This window comes from Diaporthe batatas, assembly GCF_019321695.1.
Source record: "Diaporthe batatas strain CRI 302-4 chromosome Unknown Contig00016, whole genome shotgun sequence".
Taxonomy (NCBI): domain Eukaryota; kingdom Fungi; phylum Ascomycota; class Sordariomycetes; order Diaporthales; family Diaporthaceae; genus Diaporthe; species Diaporthe batatas.
The window spans coordinates 685466-705488 of record NW_025408563.1 but is presented as its reverse complement, the minus strand read 5'-3'; the positions used below and the strand labels follow the sequence as shown (position 1 = coordinate 705488).

At 55.1% G+C, this 20023-nt stretch overlaps 6 protein-coding genes across 6 annotated transcripts; 4 read left to right on the top strand and 2 right to left on the bottom strand.

Annotated features, from left to right (window-relative positions):
* Nucleotides 1-869: 869 nt before the first annotated feature.
* KVR01_011597 (uncharacterized protein) lies at nucleotides 870-4108 on the top strand (the record flags this gene model as incomplete). The annotated part of the gene is made up of 4 exons (XM_044781475.1): nucleotides 870-944; nucleotides 1297-2435; nucleotides 2511-3897; nucleotides 3971-4108. 4 exons carry the CDS (start codon nucleotides 870-872, stop codon nucleotides 4106-4108), a joined length of 2739 nt encoding a protein of 912 aa, XP_044639306.1.
* Nucleotides 4109-5162: 1054 nt separating this feature from the next.
* KVR01_011754 (NEDD8-conjugating protein UBC12) lies at nucleotides 5163-5720 on the top strand (the record flags this gene model as incomplete). The annotated part of the gene is made up of 1 exon (XM_044781554.1): nucleotides 5163-5720. The coding sequence occupies one exon, from the start codon at nucleotides 5163-5165 to the stop codon at nucleotides 5718-5720; it is 558 nt and encodes a 185-aa protein (XP_044639463.1).
* A 2549-nt stretch (nucleotides 5721-8269) lies between these two features.
* Nucleotides 8270-10305, top strand: KVR01_011678 (ketol-acid reductoisomerase). Its single transcript, XM_044786508.1, has 4 exons — nucleotides 8270-8706; nucleotides 8772-8803; nucleotides 8876-9154; nucleotides 9250-10305. Exons 1-4 carry the CDS (start codon nucleotides 8499-8501, stop codon nucleotides 9943-9945), a joined length of 1215 nt encoding a protein of 404 aa, XP_044639387.1. The 5' UTR covers nucleotides 8270-8498; the 3' UTR covers nucleotides 9946-10305.
* A 248-nt stretch (nucleotides 10306-10553) lies between these two features.
* Nucleotides 10554-12398, top strand: KVR01_011578 (uncharacterized protein; the record flags this gene model as incomplete). The annotated part of the gene is made up of 2 exons (XM_044789043.1): nucleotides 10554-11480; nucleotides 11572-12398. Exons 1-2 carry the CDS (start codon nucleotides 11099-11101, stop codon nucleotides 12396-12398), a joined length of 1209 nt encoding a protein of 402 aa, XP_044639287.1. The 5' UTR covers nucleotides 10554-11098.
* Nucleotides 12399-14906: 2508 nt separating this feature from the next.
* KVR01_011555 (uncharacterized protein) lies at nucleotides 14907-15688 on the bottom strand (the record flags this gene model as incomplete). The annotated part of the gene is made up of 2 exons (XM_044794953.1): nucleotides 14907-15517; nucleotides 15670-15688. The coding sequence occupies 2 exons, from the start codon at nucleotides 15686-15688 to the stop codon at nucleotides 14907-14909; spliced, it is 630 nt and encodes a 209-aa protein (XP_044639264.1).
* Nucleotides 15689-17800: 2112 nt separating this feature from the next.
* Nucleotides 17801-19256, bottom strand: KVR01_011627 (uncharacterized protein; the record flags this gene model as incomplete). The annotated part of the gene is made up of 4 exons (XM_044787420.1): nucleotides 17801-17939; nucleotides 17994-18084; nucleotides 18159-18840; nucleotides 18954-19256. The coding sequence occupies 4 exons, from the start codon at nucleotides 19254-19256 to the stop codon at nucleotides 17801-17803; spliced, it is 1215 nt and encodes a 404-aa protein (XP_044639336.1).
* Nucleotides 19257-20023: the final 767 nt, after the last annotated feature.

Genomic DNA, 20023 nt, shown 5'->3' with positions numbered 1-20023 from the left:
CGCCCCTGTCCTAAGCCACAATTGTGAAGTCGCCGTGCTCTCCTAGTGGTCACTTTTATGCGGACCTCCTTTTTTTTACTCCTTGCCCAACTCCTCCCCTTTGCCAGGCCAGACCACATCAGAGTAGTTTGTTGTTGGCCTCTTGAGGAACAGCCCCAGTTACCAGCCAACCCAGCCCAGGAGGGGACCCTTTTTCCTTCTTTTTTTTTTTTCCCTCTCTCCCTCTTGCCCACCCTCTCCCGTGCTCTTGCTTGTCTCGGGTGCTTCTTGACCGGCAGAGCAATAAGATATTTCACTTCGCTTCTCTACCCAAAACTTCTTTGGTTTTGCACATCACCGATCCCCCCAAACCTGCTTCTGCTTGTGCTTGTTGTGCCTGTCCAGCAACCTTGCAAGCACTTTCTTCACCCTGCCCTTGGCGTGGAGAAGCGGGTGCCTCCTTTTTAGACTTTGCCAGTCTCGCCCAGTCCAACCAGAGCAGAGCAGCCAGCCAGCTAGAGCAAGGCCGACCTGCCAACCTGCCAACCTGCCAGACACAGACAGCGCTACCAGACCAGGAGCTCCTTTGTCTCTTCCGTCACCCGCCCGCCCGTCCGTCCTAACGCACGCACGCGAGGCGAACCACCAGCTTCCCCATCCAAATTCATCCCATCCCAGCATCATCGCCGGTCCCCCCTTTTCCGACTTATTACAATCATCATCACCAGCAATCCAACGCTTGCCGCATCCCAGCCATTCACATCTTAAACGGGCCCCCCTTGGACTGCTACCGGACACCCAGCGTGGAGCGGTCCAGTCTGTCGACCCGCTTAAAATAATCGAAACGGCCGAGTTCACCTTAGCCAGCTCCTGTCCGGACGGTTGCCAACATGGCGTACAACGGCGGCCATAATGATGGCTACAATAGCCATGGCATGCAGGACCTCAGCCAAAACCCAGCAGGCGTTCGTACCATCCTCCCTGCCCTCCCTCCCAGACCTCCCAGACCTCCCAGAGCTCTAATTCACTGCCCCTCCCCGTGCCTTGCCCTGCCGTCTCGACTTTGACCACATTCAAATCCCTCCCGCGATCCTTGCCTTAACTTGCCGTGTCCTGCCCTTGTCCTGCTCTGCCTTGTCCTGTCTTGTTGTTGTTCCTCCTACCCTTTGCAGAGATACCCTTTACAGAATTGCCCATCTTTGATATTCCTCGATCCTCGATCCTCGGTTCCTCCTCCTCGTCCCCCCACTTTTGGACCCTGATGATCCTGACGAGCAACTGTAACCGCGGGCCTCTAACATTCTCAACGCGCCACAGTACCACCTGCCTCCTGAGAACGAGCAGGACGACGAAGCACAGCGATCCCTTCTGAGTCAGGGCTCGACCATGTACGAGCAAGACCGCCTCGGTGGCGCTGCCAGCCCTCCTGCCCGCCCCGTCTCCGCATACAGCTTGACCGAGTCCTACGCCCCCAATGCCGGCACCACCGTGCCCGGCCAGGGCCCCGCCGGCGGCTACAGCAACGAGTACGGCGGTGCCGGCGGCTACGGCGCAGAGTTCCCAACCGGTGACCCGGGCCACCCGCCCTCCACCGTCGGCGACGAGGACAGCTGGCTCAACCGCCAGCAGGTGCCCTCTGGCGGCGGCCTGGGCCGCTCAAAGACCAGGAGGGTCAAGCTGGTCCAGGGCTCCGTCCTGAGCATCGACTACCCCGTGCCCAGCGCCATCAAGAACGCCATCCAGCCCAAGTACCGCGACGTCGAGGGCGGCAACGAGGAGTTCACAAAGATGCGCTACACCGCCGCGACCTGCGACCCCAACGACTTCACCCTCAAGAACGGCTACGACCTGCGGCCTCGCATGTACAACCGCCACACCGAGCTCTGTATCGCCATCACCTACTACAACGAGGACAAGGTCCTCCTCTCCAGAACCCTGCACGGCGTCATGCAGAACATCCGCGATATCGTCAACCTCAAGAAGTCCACCTTCTGGAACAAGGGCGGCCCGGCCTGGCAGAAGATCGTCGTCTGCATGGTCTTTGACGGTATCGGGAAGACGGACAAGAACGCCCTCGACGTCCTGGCCACCATCGGTGTCTACCAGGACGGTGTGATCAAGAAGGACGTCAACGGCGAGCCCACCGTGGCCCACATCTTCGAGTACACCACGCAGCTGTCCGTCACCCCCAACCAGCAGCTCATCCGGCCCCTCGACGACAGCCCCCAGACCCTGCCCCCCGTGCAGATGATCTTCTGTGTCAAGGCCCAGAACAGCAAGAAGATCAACTCCCACCGTTGGCTGTTCAACGGCTTCGGCCGCATCCTGAACCCCGAGGTCTGCATCCTGCTCGATGCCGGTACCAAGCCCAGCCCCAGGTCGCTGCTCGCCCTGTGGGAGGGTTTCTACAACGACAAGGACCTTGGCGGTGCTTGTGGTGAGATTCACGCCATGTTGTAAGTGTCACTCTTCACCTCTGGCGGTGCCCGTGTTTCCTTGGGACCCAGCAGCAGGACTAACGCCATCATTAGGGGCAAGGGCGGCCGAAAGCTGCTTAACCCGCTCGTCGCCGTCCAGAACTTCGAGTACAAGATCTCCAACATTCTGGACAAGCCCCTGGAGAGCGCCTTCGGTTACGTTAGTGTGTTGCCCGGTGCCTTCTCGGCTTACCGTTTCCGCGCCATCATGGGCCGGCCCCTGGAGCAGTACTTCCACGGTGACCACACGCTTTCCAAGATTCTCGGTAAGAAGGGTATCGACGGCATGAACATTTTCAAGAAGAACATGTTCTTGGCCGAGGATCGTATCCTCTGTTTCGAGCTGGTCGCCAAGGCCGGCCAGAAGTGGCACTTGAGCTACATCAAGGCCGCCAAGGGTGAGACTGACGTGCCCGAAGGTGCTGCCGAGTTCATCTCCCAGCGTCGACGATGGCTCAACGGTTCGTTCGCTGCCAGTCTGTACTCGTCCATGCACTTTGGCCGTATGTACAAGTCTGGCCACAACATCATCCGCATGTTCTTCTTCCACGTCCAGGCACTGTACAACTTTGCCAACTTGGTCTTCTCCTGGTTCTCCCTCTCCTCCTACTGGCTCACCACCTCCGTCATCATGGACCTGGTCGGCAACCCCCAGGCCCAGGACAACGCGGCTGCCGATGCTGTTGGCTGGCCCTTCGGAAACACCGTCACGCCGTACTTCAACGCTGTCCTGAAGTACCTCTACCTTGGTTTCGTCATCCTGCAGTTCATTCTGGCCCTGGGTAACAGGCCCAAGGGTTCCCGGTACACCTACATTGCCTCCTTCTGCGTCTTCGGTCTCATCCAGCTCTACATCCTGTTCGACTCTGGCTACCTGGTCTACCGCGCCTTCCACGGTGGTCTTGGCCTTGACACGGACAACACTGGCGACTTCCTCAAGAGTTTATTCGGCGGCGAGTCCACCGGTGGTGTGCTGCTGCTTGCCCTGTTCACCATCTACGGAATGTACTACCTGGCCTCGTTCATGTACCTGGACCCATGGCACATGTTCCACTCGTACCCTTACTACCTGCTGCTCATGTCGACCTACATCAACATTCTCATGGTCTACGCCTTCAACAACTGGCACGATGTCTCCTGGGGTACCAAGGGTTCCGACAAGGCCGAGGCGCTCCCATCTGCCAACATTATCAAGGACGACAAGGGTGATGGCCCGGTCATTGAGGAAGTCGAGAAGCCACAGGAGGACATCGACAGCCAGTTCGAGCAGACTGTCAGGCGTGCGCTTGCTCCCTTCAAGGAGGAGCCCGAGGACGACAAGCCCGACCTGGAGGACGGTTACAAGTCTTTCCGAACGGGTCTGGTCGCATCTTGGCTGTTCTCCAACTGTCTTTTGGCGGTGATCATCACCTCGGACAACTTCAACGGCCTCGGCATCGGCGTAAGTTACCACCAGCACCATCACCCTACCCACCTGCATGCTTGGAACATCCATCGCTAACTCTTCATCTCAGACAAACTCCACTGCCCGTACCGCCTGGTTCTTCAAGGTCCTGCTGTACGCTACTGCCTTCCTGTCGATTATTCGTTTCATTGGTTTCTGCTGGTTCTTGGGTAAGACCGGTATCATGTGCTGCTTTGCCAGACGGTAAGCGCATGTTTTACTGCGAGACTTACACATCTTTTGGTGCGGCATTTACACATTTACACGATGAGAAACGAAATCTGCTTTCTCAGTCATTCTGGGTTAAAGGGTAAATTGTTGTATAGTAAAGCAGAGAAACCCCCCGCCAAAAGAAATTGGCGTCACAGGCTGGCCCTTGCGTTCTTGTATGTGGGGCCACCCTCTGCGAGATTTCTTTCAGCCCGCCTATTACATAGTGGCCTCTCGTATCGCGGTCTGGCGGTTTAGAGCAAAGGGGCGGGAGGAGGGAGGAAGGAAGGCTGGGGATCTGGAGCATCTTGTGACTGCCTCTTTTTCGAGGCTGTGGACATGGACACAAACTACTACATTTGGTGGCGAGAAAACTGGAGCATTTTGACGATGGCGTTCTACGAGAGTGTTTTTTCTCTTTTCTTCTCTAAAGGCGGGACGAGGATTTTCATAGCCCAAGTGCATAATCTTGAAACCAACGCTGCTGTGTGTGTTGTTTTGTGCTCGTCGTTTTTGGGTGACGTTGGCGAGCTTTGGCGAGCTTAACATCGGGTGGTAGGTACGCCATTTGGCTGGGTGCTGTGGACAAGTTTATCTAATCGGACGACCCCACGCTCGGCCAACCTGGGAACTGTAATAAGCCCGACGGCACTCTCGCCTCCGACCTTCTCAGGCACCAACGCGATCCCCGCCACCCACTGACCAGCAAACGGCCTCCCCTCCAGGCAGGTGACTCGAAATCAGACAACTTATTACCCGACATCACCATTGACGAATTTTTTCCCCGGCCGGGTTGATTCAGCACTGCCAACAACTCCTCAACTTCCCAACCTCGCCGAAGGGCACATCATCTAAGCCCACCACAACGACCACTCTCCCAAATCTCCACACCACTCATTCACACTCACACGCGAGTTCACCGACATCGACTGATCCCTCTCCCACACGTACCAAAACCCCACCGACCACACCCCTCCGAGACCCACACAGAAACAAACCTCGAGCAGAGCAAGGCCTGGGGCTGCCACCCGACACCCACACAGGCGGGCAAGATGTTGAAGATATGGTCGATCAAGAAGGAGCAGCAGAAGGCGGACGCGGCCGAGGGCGCGGCGGGGGGCGGCAAGAAGAAGAAGGTGACGGCGGCGCAGCTGCGGGTGCAGAAGGACCTGTCGGAGCTGTCGCTGGGCACGACGATGAAGACGGACTTCCCGGACCCGGACAACATCCTCAAGTTCGTGCTGACCATCGAGCCCGACGAGGGCATGTACCGCGGCGGGCGCTTCACCTTCGACTTCGACATCAACCAGAACTTCCCGCACGAGCCGCCAAAGGTCCGCTGCGCGCAGAAGATCTACCACCCCAACATCGACCTCGAGGGCAAGGTGTGCCTCAACATCCTGCGCGAGGACTGGAAGCCCGTGCTGAACCTCAACGCCGTCATCGTGGGCCTGCAGTTCCTGTTCCTCGAGCCCAACGCGAGCGACCCGCTCAACAAGGACGCCGCCGAGGACCTGCGCAACAACCGCGAGGGGTTCAAGCGCAACGTGCGCTCCAGCATGGCGGGCGGCGGCGTGCGCGGGGAGTCGTTTGATCGGGTGCTCAAGTGAGGTGCTTGTGCGCCCCTTCGCGGTCGCCCTCCTCGGGGCCGCCGGGGACGGGGCCGGGGCCGGGGCCGGGGCCGGGGCCGGGGTCGGGGCCGGGGGTCTTGACGCCGCTGCGGCCGCCGCGGCCGTCGACCGCATGATAATTTGCGAGGGGGTGGGCGACTGGGATGGTGAGGACATGGTGAGGAGGAAGAAGATGAGGGTTGGTGCGTGGTAGAGGGACGGACGGGCTGGGTTCGCCTGCCTCCCTCTCTCGGTTCGGCAGCGTGCTCGGCTTGGGGGCCCGTTTTCGGTGCACCCGTCGTCGTCACGCTGTGTGTGGTACGTACGTACGATGGTTTATAGAATGTTTACACATATCAACGAGGATGGATCGGGCGGTATGCATGCGTGTGGGAGAAAGGGAGGGACAGAGAGAGAGAGAGGTGGGACGAAAGAAAGGGGGGCTTCGTCAACTGGGACATATCAGATCAGCTCCCTAGGGGGGTGGGGGGGAAGGAAAAACGTTTCGCGAGAGGACATCATGATCACAGCGAGGCGCCCATTTTCGGCCAACAGGGGGACAGATGGGGGTTCGTCCTAGATGTGGTTTCCTGCTTCTTTTTTATTTCTCACTACAGCGCATGATAGACTAAGGAGGGGCTGAGAACGATGGGGGGTGCAGGTGTGCGAGGCTGGGGGCCTCGGCAGCGGCTGCTACTCTTCTACCACCACATACAAGAACTGACATTATCATGAAAAAGACGATTATGAAGAACGACCTGGCCGGAATCATCGAGAACGTGTGCTCTGGGCAAACTGGGGTGGGGACGGTATGTGTTTTGTGAAGCGAACTCCTCCTGGCGTGGATATTGCCCACGGGCTCGGGTCCGACGGCAGACAGGCTACATACATCCTGTAGTTTTCCCGGGCCTTCCTTTCCCACACGGCATGAAAGCAATGTCTGTTGTTGGGCTCTGCGTGAGCAAGTAAAGTCTTGAGGTGTCCGTGACTACCTATCTACCTGGCAATCGAAGTGCCTCATGCGGAGGCTCGTTGGTAATTCAGCCCCTGAGAGACCTATCCGGTTGCCTGATCCCAGGGCTCGCCCACGGGTCCAGCACCGCAGAACGTTGCGGCTCCCGGCCATCATCCACCTCGTTGATCCTTTCCATGCCTACGTGCGGTGGAATCTTGCTCTGGCTTATTAGAGCCCGAGCCCGAGCCCTCGTCACTCCCGCAGTCGTGTGCTCGGGCTGCTTGGTTCGACGGGAGGTGTGGGTGATTTCTTGCCTGGCGGCGTGTCTTGATTTATCTATCTGGAACTTGAAGCTTGGCTGCTCTGGTTACCGATGTTAATTCTCCTGTCGGTGAGTGTGTCTGGCACCCGGGTGGGGGGGTTTCACATTGTTGATGGGCAGAGGTCATCGCGGTATCTACCTAGTGCTTGAATGTCTTAGGCGCTGCTGGCCCGGGTTCAAACGTTGTGCTGTCACGGTATATTCCAAGGGGGCAGTGAGAATTGGTTGAGCGAATTCAGCCTGGTGAGGTTACGATATGGGGATTTTACCGACAATGTTGAGAGAGATTTGCGGCATGTGACAATATCAAACCCAGGCAGGCATGTTGGTTGTTATCAAGACCACCCTTCCCTTGGCTCCATGCAGAATCGAGTGTACAGGGAGGACGTGAGCCTCAAGCTGACTTCTGTAAGACGCTGGGTATGGGGGCACACTCTTTTCATCGACAGACGCGATCATCACAAGCCTTTGTCCGGATTGTGTTTACAATTTGCTGATGAGGACACTTTGGATTCCGACAATATACACTGGCACTGAAGAAGCAAGTACCCGACTCAGCCAATGTTGCGATGACATATCCAGGAGCCATTGATTGACTGGGCTTGTCTTCCGCAATTCCATGTCTGAGCTGATGTGTCTCTCGCACTTTGCTTGCGACGACTCATTGCTGCAAAACAAACCAGGAAATTAGTCTTGCGCTTATTAGAAACTATATGCTAAGTAAGGTGGGGTCTCTGAGTGCTGGCCCTTGGATCCAGTCAAATTAGATGGATGGGTTTTGAGGATAGACGAGACCAGTCGAGCCGAGGCCAGGCAGGGACTGATGGTCGAGGTTACCTAGGTCGAGCAAGGTATTCATTCGAAAGCCAGTGCATGATTGTTGGCAAATCGGGGTTGAACGTTGTTCCTGCAGCAATCCCTTCGTAAGTGAGCGAGAATTGAGACTGAAACAGTGACACGCGGCAGACATGGCAAAGAAGAACTGGCGGGAGAGGCGTGACCTTTCGCAGTCGTTAACTGGACGGTGACTCTTGACGGTGGACCAGGGCAAGTAGGCCTGTCTGCCTGTTCCCCAGACGGAGGCGTGGGCTGGAGCCGTGGCTCCGTTGGCTCCGTTGGCTCCGTTTGGGACCCCACAGCCCGGGACCCTGTCCCCACCGTCGCAGCGACGTTTGGCCTGTGTACGGCTGTCCTGCACGGTGCATTGGCGCAGGGCCCCTGCACCGGGGGCCCCAAGGGAGATAGGGCGAGCGAGCTCGGAGCTGACACGAAAAAAATTGGTCCAACACCATTCGGTGAGTCGAGCAGATCGGAGCTCTGCTGGCCCTGCTGGCCCTGCTGGCCCTGGTCTGGGGTTGGCTGCCCCGGTATAAGCTTTCAACTTCCAAGCTCGCCCGGTCAACACCACGACTTTCCTCCTTTACCACTTCCTCTCCAGCTTCTCAATCCCCCTCCCTCCCCGTCCCGTGTTCCCCATCTCCACTCAGAACAGCCCTCAAACATGTCTGCCAGAGGTTTCTCTTCGGCCCTGCGGCCTGCCGCCCGTCAATTGACCAAGAACACGGCCCAGAGGCGCACCTTTGTCGCTGCCCTGAACGCCGCCTCGCGCACCTCTGCCGTCGCCCGCCCTGCTCTGGCCAGCCCCATCCAGCAGCAGATCCGTGGTGTCAAGACCGTGGACTTTGCCGGCCACAAGGAGACCGTCTACGGTGAGCCCCGAGCCCGAGCCCGCCTCAATTGACGCATTGGTGTCTCGTTTTTCTGACTGTGACAGAGCGCGATGACTGGCCCAAGGAGAAGCTCCTGGTGAGTCACCCACCCGCCAACCCCCCTTTCCTGAACCCCCTCTGGGCCTCAAATTGCTGATGACAACGGCAGGACTACTTCAAGAACGACACCCTCGCCCTGATCGGCTACGGCTCCCAGGGCCACGGCCAGGGCCTCAACCTCCGTGACAACGGCCTGAACGTCATCATCGGTGTCCGAAAGAACGGCAAGTCCTGGAAGGACGCCATCCAGGATGGCTGGGTCCCCGGCAAGAACCTGTTCGAGGTCGACGAGGCCATCTCCAAGGGCACCATCATCATGAACCTGCTGTCCGATGCTGCCCAGTCCGAGACCTGGCCCCACCTGAAGCCTCAGATCACCAAGGGAAAGGCGAGTCATTTCCCCAGCCAGCGAGCTAGCTAACCAGACCACTCCCAAACCACAACACGGCCCGATTGCTAACCCTGCGCGGCCCTGCCATACAGACCCTGTACTTCTCCCACGGCTTCTCCCCCGTCTTCAAGGACCTGACCAAGGTCGACGTCCCCACGGATGTCGACGTCATCCTCGTCGCCCCCAAGGGCTCCGGCCGCACCGTGCGCTCCCTGTTCCGCGAGGGCCGCGGCATCAACTCGTCCATCGCCGTCTACCAGGACGTCACCGGCAAGGCCGAGGAGAAGGCCATCGCCATGGGCGTCGCCGTCGGCTCGGGGTACCTGTACAAGACCACCTTCGAGAAGGAGGTGTACTCTGACCTGTACGGCGAGCGCGGCTGCCTGATGGGCGGCATCCACGGCATGTTCCTGGCGCAGTACGAGGTGCTGCGCGAGAACGGCCACTCCCCCAGCGAGGCCTTCAACGAGACGGTCGAGGAGGCCACGCAGTCGCTGTACCCCCTGATCGGCGCCAACGGCATGGACTGGATGTACGAGGCCTGCTCCACCACCGCCCGCCGCGGCGCCATCGACTGGTCGCCCCGCTTCAAGGACGCCCTCAAGCCCGTCTTCAACGACCTGTACGAGTCCGTCCGCAACGGCTCCGAGACCAAGCGCTCCCTCGACTACAACGGCCAGGCCGACTACCGTGAGAAGTACGAGGCCGAGATGGAGGAGATCCGCAACCTGGAGATCTGGCGCGCCGGCAAGGCCGTCCGCTCCCTGCGTCCCGAGAACCAGAAGTAAGGTGGAAGATGACATCTGTCTGTCCATCCGTCCTGCTTTGTTAGTTCAAAATATAGGGGAGGGGAGTCTCGAGCGGTCGAGGGCTTGTTGATGATCGACCGGCCAGCTCGGCTTGTCTATTTACTTTTAGACATGGTTCTGGAAAAACTTTCCTAGGTCACGGGGAAATGTGCGCGTGCGTGTTTGCGCGGGCAAGGGACAAAAAGTCTGGGGATTGTGTATTTTATATCCAATTTTGATATTTTTTTTTCTCCGTGAAAATACCTCTTTTCGTTCCTGGAACTTTTTCGGACTGGAGAAAAGTAAATCGTATGTATTGTGGTTTGTACAATCCCATCCGTCTTTGCGTTGGCCCCCTCACCTGTGACACAATGATGCCCAATGACCATCATGGTATTCACGAATTGTCAGATGCCCAATTGAAGCAAGCACCCATGTGATTGTGGGCGAGTTTGTGAATGTGTGCACGCCCATGTGCCCGCCCCGACTTCCGGTCTCGGCCGGGGTGTCCCGCCCGTCGTCCCCTCATGCGGCTCGCGCAATTGAGCATGCATGCATGCATGGCGGCAACGTCTGCCGGCCTCGAGCCCGTATTGTGTTGTACCGCAGCGACTACGAGCAGCGACCGCCGCCGGGGTTCGAGGCAATGCGAGCGAGTCAAGGGTAGGCTTCCGTCGTCGCGTTGATCTGCTGTTGGTTTTATATAGTCTCGCAGCGGTCCAACTCCTGACATCTCTCTCTCTCTCTCCTCGACCAGTTTACTTGAGTGGACTTGCATTGATACTTGCCACCTCCTCTTTTGTCATCGCCGCGGCTTACACACATAGACAGACACAAACACATGTACATGTAGACGGAGACAAGTTCACTCTTTTCCCTCGTACATATTTCAATCCGACTCTATCTGTCTGTTTGTCTGTCTGTCGGTCTGTCTGAGAGGGAGACTCGCTGCCTTACTCTCTTGACAAGAAGAAAGAGCGACATTCCCGTCTGTCCCCGCGGCCGTCGTGACACACAGTCATCGAGAGGAGGAGGAGGAAAACGCCACCTCATCAACCCCCCAAACAACACAATACATACCCAGAGTACCACAGCATAACCAGGAGGGGCGACACAAGAGAAAATCCACCCACCACCAAGGCCACAAACAACAATGGCAGACCCAAAGACCTGCCCGCCGCTGACGCGCGCCTCCGTCGTCGCGGCGCACGACCTCGTGCGGCCCCACGTCCACCGCACGCCCGTGCTGACCAGCTCGACGCTGTCGCGGCTGGCGTCGACGCCGAGGGGGGACAGGCCCGGGGACCGGGAGGCGAGGGGAGAGGGGGAGGGGGAGGGGGAGGGGTATGGAGAGCAGGACGGGGCACAGCCCCCCGCGCGCCCCGTCATCCGCCTGTGGTTCAAGTGCGAGAACCTGCAGCGCGTGGGCGCCTTCAAGGTCCGGGGCGCGTTCCACGCCGTCGAGAGGCTCAAGGCCGACAAGGGGTGGGTCGCCGGCGGGGGGCTGGAGAGGGGCGTCGTCACGCATAGCAGTGGTGAGTCTTTATATATATATATATATATATATATAAACATACATGATCTGGGCTGTGACCACGAGCAACCCTCCAACTGACAAATCCAAAGGCAACCACGCGGCAGCCCTCGCCCTCGCGGCCCGCGAGTCCGGCATCCCGGCGCACATCGTCATGCCCGAGATCTCGCCGGCGGGCAAGGTCGCCGCGACGAGGGGCTACGGCGCCCACGTCGTCTTCAGCGGGCCGACGTCGGTGGAGCGCGAGGCCGTCGCGGCGCGCGTCACGGCCGAGACGGGCGCCACGCTGGTCCCGCCGTACGACCACCCGGACATCGTGCTGGGCCAGGGGACGCTGGGGCTCGAGTTCCAGGAGCAGGTCGCCGACATGCTCATGGCCGAGGACGAGGGCGACAGCAACAGCAACAGCAGCAACAACAACAACAACAACAAGGGCCTCGACGCCATCATCACCCCCTGCGGCGGCGGCGGCATGCTCTCGGGCGTGGCGCTGTCGTGCGAGGGGACGGGTGTCCGCGTCTTTGGCGCCGAGCCCTCGTTCCAGGGCGCCGACGACTGCCGGCGCGGGCTGGCGGCGGGCGAGCGCGTCGGGGCCGTGTCGACGCTGACGGTGGCCGACGGGCTGCGCACGCCCGTCGGCGCGGTGCCGTGGTCCGTCATCCACGGCCGGGGGCTCGTCCGCGCCGTGTACGCCGTCACCGAGGCGCAGATCGCGGCGGCGCTGCGGCTCGTCCTCGAGCGCATGCGCGTCGTCGTCGAGCCCAGCGCCGCCGTGCCGCTCGCCGTCGTGCTGTTCAACGAGGAGTTCCGCGCCATGGTCGAGCGGGAGGCCGGGCCTGGGGGGTGGGACGTGGGTGTCGTGTTTAGCGGGGGGAATGTTGGGCTTGATAAGCTTGCGGCTTTGTTTGGTTCTTCATGATGGATATATGTGGTGAGCATTGTGTTGGTTGTCAGCGTGAGAGGCTTCGGGAGAGATGTTGGAAATAATGGCATTGGGCATGAATCTAAGCCATCCGAGATAAGATCACGAGTTTCATTTTGTCCAGCTATAATATCGCAAAAGTAGCAATGTCCTCTTCATTTTCCTGAGGGCTTGTATGAAGTCTTTGACTATCTCAAGTGCTATTTTATTGTATTCTCTTTGCACTGTTATTTCTTTTTCTTTTTTTTTTAAAAAAAAAAGAGAAGAGGCTGGGTCTTGAGCGTTTACCACTGTATGAAGGCGCCACGTGCATTTTATATGTATAGGGAAAAAACGAAACCACATAACCAAATCTATGGCAGATTTGTTGTGTTTATGGAAATGTTTAAATGGAATAGATTTCCAAGCTACGATTTGCCGTGAAAGAGAATTAAGATTTGGATTAGGAAGCCTGCAGTATTCTTAAACTTCTAATTCACAGACTGATGTAGATCCCGACGTTGCAGCAATTCACAACCCCCAGCCAAATCTCCGCCGGTCTAAATCCATGTTCGAAAACTGACAACAATTATTAGAAATGCACTTCAATGACGGGAACTGGGGTGATAATGTCCCAAACTGAAATGATGGTGGCCGCTGGAGGACAAGGGCTTCCGCGAATCGTGGTACATGAGGTCGAAAATGTCCCGGTTGTCATTCTTGTATACAGCCCTGTAAGGACCCGGATAAGCCGGGTCTTGTTTGTTCAGGTGTCGCTGTCGTCCAGCATACACAGGTGTATGTTGCCAGGGCGGAGAAGCCTGGAAGTCCAAAGCAGGCGCGCCAGGTTCTGCTCTATTCAAATACGGGCAGGGGTATCCGTCAGAGTCCTTACCGACGGGAGCCAGGGCGTTTTTAACTTGGGCCCGAGCGTCTTTTGCTAGTATATGTGTGAATTTCCCTTTCTTGTGAAACTTCCGGTCGAAGGTATACTAGGAGACTTGTGAGCCACAAAACGAACCAGCTAGGTTAGAGTTAAAATTTTTCTTACGTGCGAAGAATCTGTCGGTGGGCTTTCTGATTTTTCCCTCTTCCTCTTGGGCGGGGAAGGCGCCTCCTGTGTGTGCGAAGGCCGCGGGACATGCGTGCTACTCTGGAGAACCTGAGAGTAGGGGATCCTTTCATCTGTGTGGGACATGGATGCAGGCCGTTGCTCACGTGCATTATAATCTGACCCACGCGTACGTTGCACAGAGAGAGGAGCATAGGGATTATTGCGCCGCCAGTCCCTTTTGCCTTGATGGCTATTTGATTTTGATGAAGGCATATTGAATAGCATGTACTCACTGCCGGCCCTAATGCATGTATATACAATGCTTGAGGTGGTGAGAAGACTTCAAGGGCGATGCGAGTGTAGAAACATATTTGAACCGGAAGAACAACCTACAGTGCTATATATATCTAGGTATATATATGTGTACGTGTTTGTGTGTGTGTGTGTGTGTGTGTGTGTGTGTGTGTGTGTGTGTGTGTGTGTGTGTGTGTGTTGAAGCATTCGGAGCCCATTTGCTTCTGAATAATTTTACTCTAAACTGCGGAGACTCGGTGAAATGTGTCGATGAGTGTCAGTTAAAATCACCCTGAGCCAACTGGCGGCGTGTTAGGTCGTTCTGGTGCTCCAGGAAGGTGTTTATTCCCTGAATCATTTCTGGCGGTATGCCAGTGTCAGTGTTGCTCTAAGGATTCAGGTCCACTCAGGAAATTACTATTCTATGCAAGTCAATCCAGAGGAGAGTAAGTGAGGGTGGATCTCCTTAGAAAGGACGCAACGAGCTTTACAGGACCTACGGTGTTTGCTTTTACAACTTGTCAAATATTCTGACCTCGGCCCGGGGACTATGGGCATGTTTGACTCCCGTGTGGACACTGAGTAGCATTCATAGTTATCGCCTTTTGAATCATCAGACGCAATTAGAGCGGCACAGAATTCCCTGAGCCTAAGGATAGGACTGACCACCGCAATTCTAAACTGTCTAGACTATCTAGGTACCTACCTAGGTAACGTGCCGATGATATTGTCTGTTATTTATCTTCCAGCTCATGACTTCTAAACTCGGTTACACAAATCTGCGATTCTCAAAAACGAATCTTACAAGACTGAATTGGATTAGAAGGTTATATTTGGTTTTGATCTTGCCTTTGTTCTACCGAGCAAGACTTAAATAGTTCCGTACCATCTTCCCTCATCAAATATCGGCCAGCTTCCCGAGTTTCAGCAGCACTTCACCACAGCATTACACCACACACAGAGTCGAGGGATCCAAACACTACACCTTGAACATGCTCACAAATAACAATAATTATAATTACTCTACAGCTGAGAAGCCCAAGTCGTGAGAACTGTCCGTATACAATCATCATCCTCCGCTTTGCCAAGAATACCCATTGAACAGAGCCCGATGCAGCACTGGATCATTGGGGGCGAGTAAGCCTCAGCTTCAACACGACTTTTCGGATGCAAGTTTCCTATTCAAGGATGCAGAACTGGGTAGACAGATTGGCTGCCGGAAGAGGCTCAATTGGACCGCGCAGCGAGCTCTTGATGATAGCTTGCTGAGAAGCAATGAGGGTGTCGAGGTCGATATTGTCTGGATTGCAGGTAATTCCGTACTGTATGCGGACCTCGGTCGGGACCAGACCGGCTGTCTTTCGCATCTTCTGGACCCTGTTGATGATATCACGCACCAATCCCTCGCCATGGAGTTCAGTGTTGGGAGCAAGATCAAGGAGGACGATGGCTTCCTCAGAAAACGAAGCCTTCCACTTCGGGCCGGGTTGGCTAGCTGGGTCGGTTGGCTCTCGTGCACCGAATGTTCGAACGACATTGAGATCACCCTCTTCTAGATCGACACGCTCCATCGCCATCCGATTTTCTTGCATGTATTGTCTCAGTTGAGCCTGCGTCAACTTGGGCGAGGCCTTGCGAATGACCTGCACGTCCTTCTTCAACTTCTTTCCCAGAGTAGGCCAGTCGACACGTGCCTCGAGAAGGACGCTAAATCGCTCTTCATCACGAGTCAACACGACCTCGCGAACATTCAACTCTTCCTTTACATATGACTGTAAATCTTTCACATCTGCCAAGAATTGTATGTTGGCGATGACGACGAGAGATAGGAGTGGAGTCTTCAGAGGCGAACTGCTTCTTATGTGCAGACATTCGTTATGGAAGAGCTGTTTAAAGTGACTCGTTTATTTCTCCAAAGTAGAATGGTTCGAGATTACTCACCCCGAGCCTGTTGGAGCATTGAGGGGCACTTTGAGCTGGGTTCAGCACCCTGCTGAAGAGGCACAGACCTAACAAGCACGGTAGGGCTGACCAACAACAGGGGCTTGCACTGCTGCAGCCAGGGTCCTTAGCAATCAATGTATGCTATCGAATGAACCCGCTGCTGTACTATCAATACTTAACTTTCATATGAGGGCTGTCATGCATTTACAGTGAATCAAATCTCCCTTCCTCGTAGTCCATTCTGTAGGGGAGCCAAATATCGCATACTGAATATATATCTGACGAGGCTGCTTGACACTATAACTACCTAGGTACCCTCTCGTGTAACGATAAGTGAATGGGGATATTCACGCTGACAAACATTCCTGTGTCTGAATGGGAGCCCTGTTGGGCATGCAACTTCCTTGGCAAGTGACAAGCCAACCCTGCTCATTCAGCAAATCCAATGACAACCCACACACAAACAGGTTATAGCTCGGCAGACGGTATCTATAAAAAGGACCTCTCGACGGTCTTAGTTGTCTGTTCTTACCACCTCTCAGCATCAACGGGATTCCGCATTTCGGATCTTTGACGACTCTCACAGACGCTACCAACATTTGAACCTTTCGACTACCATTTTACAAAGCAACAATCAAGTAGACGAGACCAGTTAGCCCAGATCAAAGGCTTCGCTCCTCTGATCAACCGAGCCACCATGGAAATCCAAATTCACAATTTAGATCTAGACCCGAACGAAAGTCCAGAGATCAACTTCTTCTACCAAACAATAACGGAAACTATACGAAGCTCAAAATTATCAGACCACCAGGCCAAGTCCCAGACCATAGCAAACAGTGTGTTCTACATCTACACCACCTCGGGTCGTGACTCGGAATACATCGTGTGGCAATTCGCGAAGGTGGTTGTACACATTTATAGGCAAATTCCCGATGGCCACATATGGCAAGATATTCTGGTAGATGCTGTAATCAAGCTGCGAAAGCGGCGCATGCACGAGCCAAAGTCGGGAAAATATGGGAGACGAAAATACAGCTGGGGGGATTTGATCTCGCTACATATACACATGTTCATGGTGGAATTCCGACAATGTAAGGATGCCCTGAATAGACTCGTTGAAAACCTAACTCACTAATGATATTCAAAAGATCCAGACTTTAAACACACCCAGGGACAAGATCTCCAAGACGATATCATACATTATCAGAGGCTCACTTCATTCGCCGCGAGACTCTTAGGGCGCGGTTACAACGAGTGGTGGATGCTCTCTCCACTCGATGAGATCAGTCACATCCTCGGGAGACCACAGACGACAAGACCTGACCTGGACTGCGAGCTTTTCAGTGCAACTGAGTGGCTCCTACACGCTGCAGACACCGTGTATGAAGAATTGTGTTCGTGGCAAAGGGAGTTGGAAAAGGAGTGGGAAACGGGACGGCGTCATCAGAACTATAAGTTTTTAAGGCCTGGAGGATCACCACTGGAAAAGTGGCGGGCTTGGACACAGCAGCTGAGCGAATTCGAAGCAGAGTGGCACAAATGGGAGTTGAAGGATAGCACGCAAGAGCGCATAAGACAGACCGTTCAAGAGATGAAGGCTGTTGAAGAGCGACATGTAGAAAAGCTGGGCCACGGGAAGTTGTGCTGGGAGGAGAAGTGAGCTTTTCAACCAAGGACAGCTTAATGAAAACCAATAACCAGTAGAATATGTCTAATGGATGTCTTGAAACATCAATGCATAGTTTGAGAAGGTGACATTCAAGTTCTCTCCAGGCGATTTGCCGCTGTCCTCACCCAACATGGACCACCTAACGAAGTGCAAAATTGGCCTTTTCCAGCAGACCCTGACTCAACAACATAATTCAATGTTAACAACAATCCGAAGATAGGCTATTGATTTGGCAGCACAACCGCGGTCACCGATTCACAATGATGACCGTTGAAGTACACAGCTCGTGGCGGCCTCTCGGTGCTTGGCTCCAGGGCTCTCTCGGGTATTGGGGTGCTAATTAGTGCTCCGACAGTTACAACAACAAAGCTCATTGCAAGTCGCCTGTAGTCACCCTGGGGTACTCTTTGTACACATTTATGCATTTTCCAAGGTCATGAATCATGGACCGCCACGACATTATTCCTCTTCCCCAGCCTCATCCTCATCCACGTCATCAGCTCCGTCGAAAAGACTCGGGAGTTGCCCCTGTCCCTGGGCGAGACGAAGTTCCTTCGGGCAGAACCTTGCGCACAGTGCTGTCATGTTGTCCTTCACGCTACTAATTGTCAGTCCACAGAGGAAGGTCGATTTGCGGGCAGTGATGACTCACACTTGGCGCATGTTAGAACCCGGAATCAAAACGGCCGTTCCAAGGTCAAATCGTAAGGAATACAGCAAGTTCCTGTCATCCCACTCGTCCTCTGTATTCCAAACGTTTAGTAGACGTCGATGATATTCGTAGAAAACCACATGAGTTAGATGACATGTGACTGACCTGGCTCAGATGCGGGAAAGTTTTGCTTGTAGTTTTGCACGTACACCTCGTCGCTCAACCTGTGCCTGGCCGCTCGCCAGTTGCCGATCTCGTACTCGTTGTGTCCGTAGAACGAGCCAGCGTCGAAGATAAACGGCTCGCCAGTGTCCATATCGGTCGCGGTGTTCTCGTCCCAGAGATCTCCATGCACAAGACACGGCTTGATAGTGCGCCCGTTCGACTGTAGAGGCTCCAAAAGCCTTGGGATCACGATATCCAAGATGAGGTCGCAGATCCTTGAGAACTCCTGCCATTCGCCATGCTTCTCCTTGTCCAAGCGGATCATGTTCTCAAGCTGTTTTCGGTAGAGAACTTCCCAGGAATCCTCCCAGCAATCTGTGAACTGGGGCAGTTTGGCGTGGCAGGTGGTGATGTGGAAGCCAAACTTGCCGGTTGGTGACTCGGACTTCTTGTGGAGCTCTGCAAGCCGGGCCGTAAACTCGACAGCGTTTGGGGGTTGTTTACCAACCCCTCGAAATTCAGTCAGGAGGAAGTAAGTGTCGACATCGGGTGGAGACTTAGTATGAAATTTGCCCCAGGCGTAGGGCTGAGGCACAAGGTCTGGTGATACGGAGTGTAGTGCCTTGAGTGACTCGAACTCTCCTTCGATCATAGTGCGCCCCGCTTGATCGAGGCACACGGTCTGTGAGAACGAATGTCAGAGTTACCTCATGGCTATATTGGGGGCCGTGGTGTGTCTTTTTTTGGGGGGAGGTGGTGGTGGTAAGAGTGGTCGACTGTGTAAGTACTTAGTACCTTCAGAAAGTAGGTCTTTGGGACACCGTTTGGCAGTTTGGTATCAATTCGAGCCGTTTGGCCCCAAAGCGACATTCCATACTCGCGCGCGGAGATCACCTCGGTGCCAGAGATTGGTAATGCTAGCCCCTTCATTAGCTGGTCTGGTGATTCTGTAAAGATGTTGTTCCCACCTTTGACGACGGCGGCATCGAGCTCAAATTCGGAGCCAAGCTCTGGTTTTGGCACCGGCTGGTCTGGGGCCAACTCTCCCGCATGGCGCTCGAGGTCCAGCTCGTGCTGGAGAGGTGCGACTGAACTCATTGGAAACCTTGAGTAGTCTACTGGAAGACCTCGTAGCAAGTGTGCGGTGCTCTGTGCCGAAGCAGCTAACACGGTTGTTTCAGTGTCGAAAGGGCAAGAGAGCTTTGGGATAAATCAGGCTCAAGCTGTGAAATGAAGTGTCACTTTGGCCTATGGTACAAGAGGCAGGTGACCTGCAGGCGAGAGGCGTTGGTGCTAGTCGGCCAAACGCGCTTATTTGTTTTGCACGTTGTTTGCAGGACATGTGCAGGATACTGCGGTATTGCACCTACAATCAGCTTAGTGGAAGACATTGCCACCTGGGCACAGGGACTCCGCCTGTCCCGAGTTACCAACAGTTCCGTCATGCGGACTTGATGCTAATCAATCTAGGGCCCTTGTCCGAGATGTTTCACCCAGATTTTCGAGTCACTCGAGCTTCTTCCCCACTCCACACTCTCAGACTAGGACTCGGACTGCTTCGTGTATGGTAAGTTGCATCTACCTGCGCATCGACAGGATAATGGGGAAAATTAAGCCCAGCTACCCACAGTTTCGAAAATGGCCTGCACGAGGTCCGGAATTCCCACTGGCACAGTTTTGGTTCATACCCTGGACTCTCTTGTGAAGTAGAATCAAGCACATCTCCTGATCGGAAAATGCTTTCTTGCAGCGGTCACACTTTCTTTCTATTCACCAATTATCCTATGTGTTACTTCGTGTCTAAAATCCACATGAAGTATGCCGTCCTTGTATTCTAGTGTCGAAGGAAACATAGCTGTAAGAAA

Coding starts and splice junctions, on each gene's coding strand:
- KVR01_011678 (XM_044786508.1), top strand. CDS start 8,499: ATGTCTGCCAGAGGTTTCTCTTCGGCCCTGCGGCCTGCCGCCCGTCAA. Junction 8,804..8,875: donor GGCCCAAGGAGAAGCTCCTG/GTGAGTCACCCA, acceptor TGACAACGGCAG/GACTACTTCAAGAACGACAC. Junction 9,155..9,249: donor CTCAGATCACCAAGGGAAAG/GCGAGTCATTTC, acceptor CCTGCCATACAG/ACCCTGTACTTCTCCCACGG.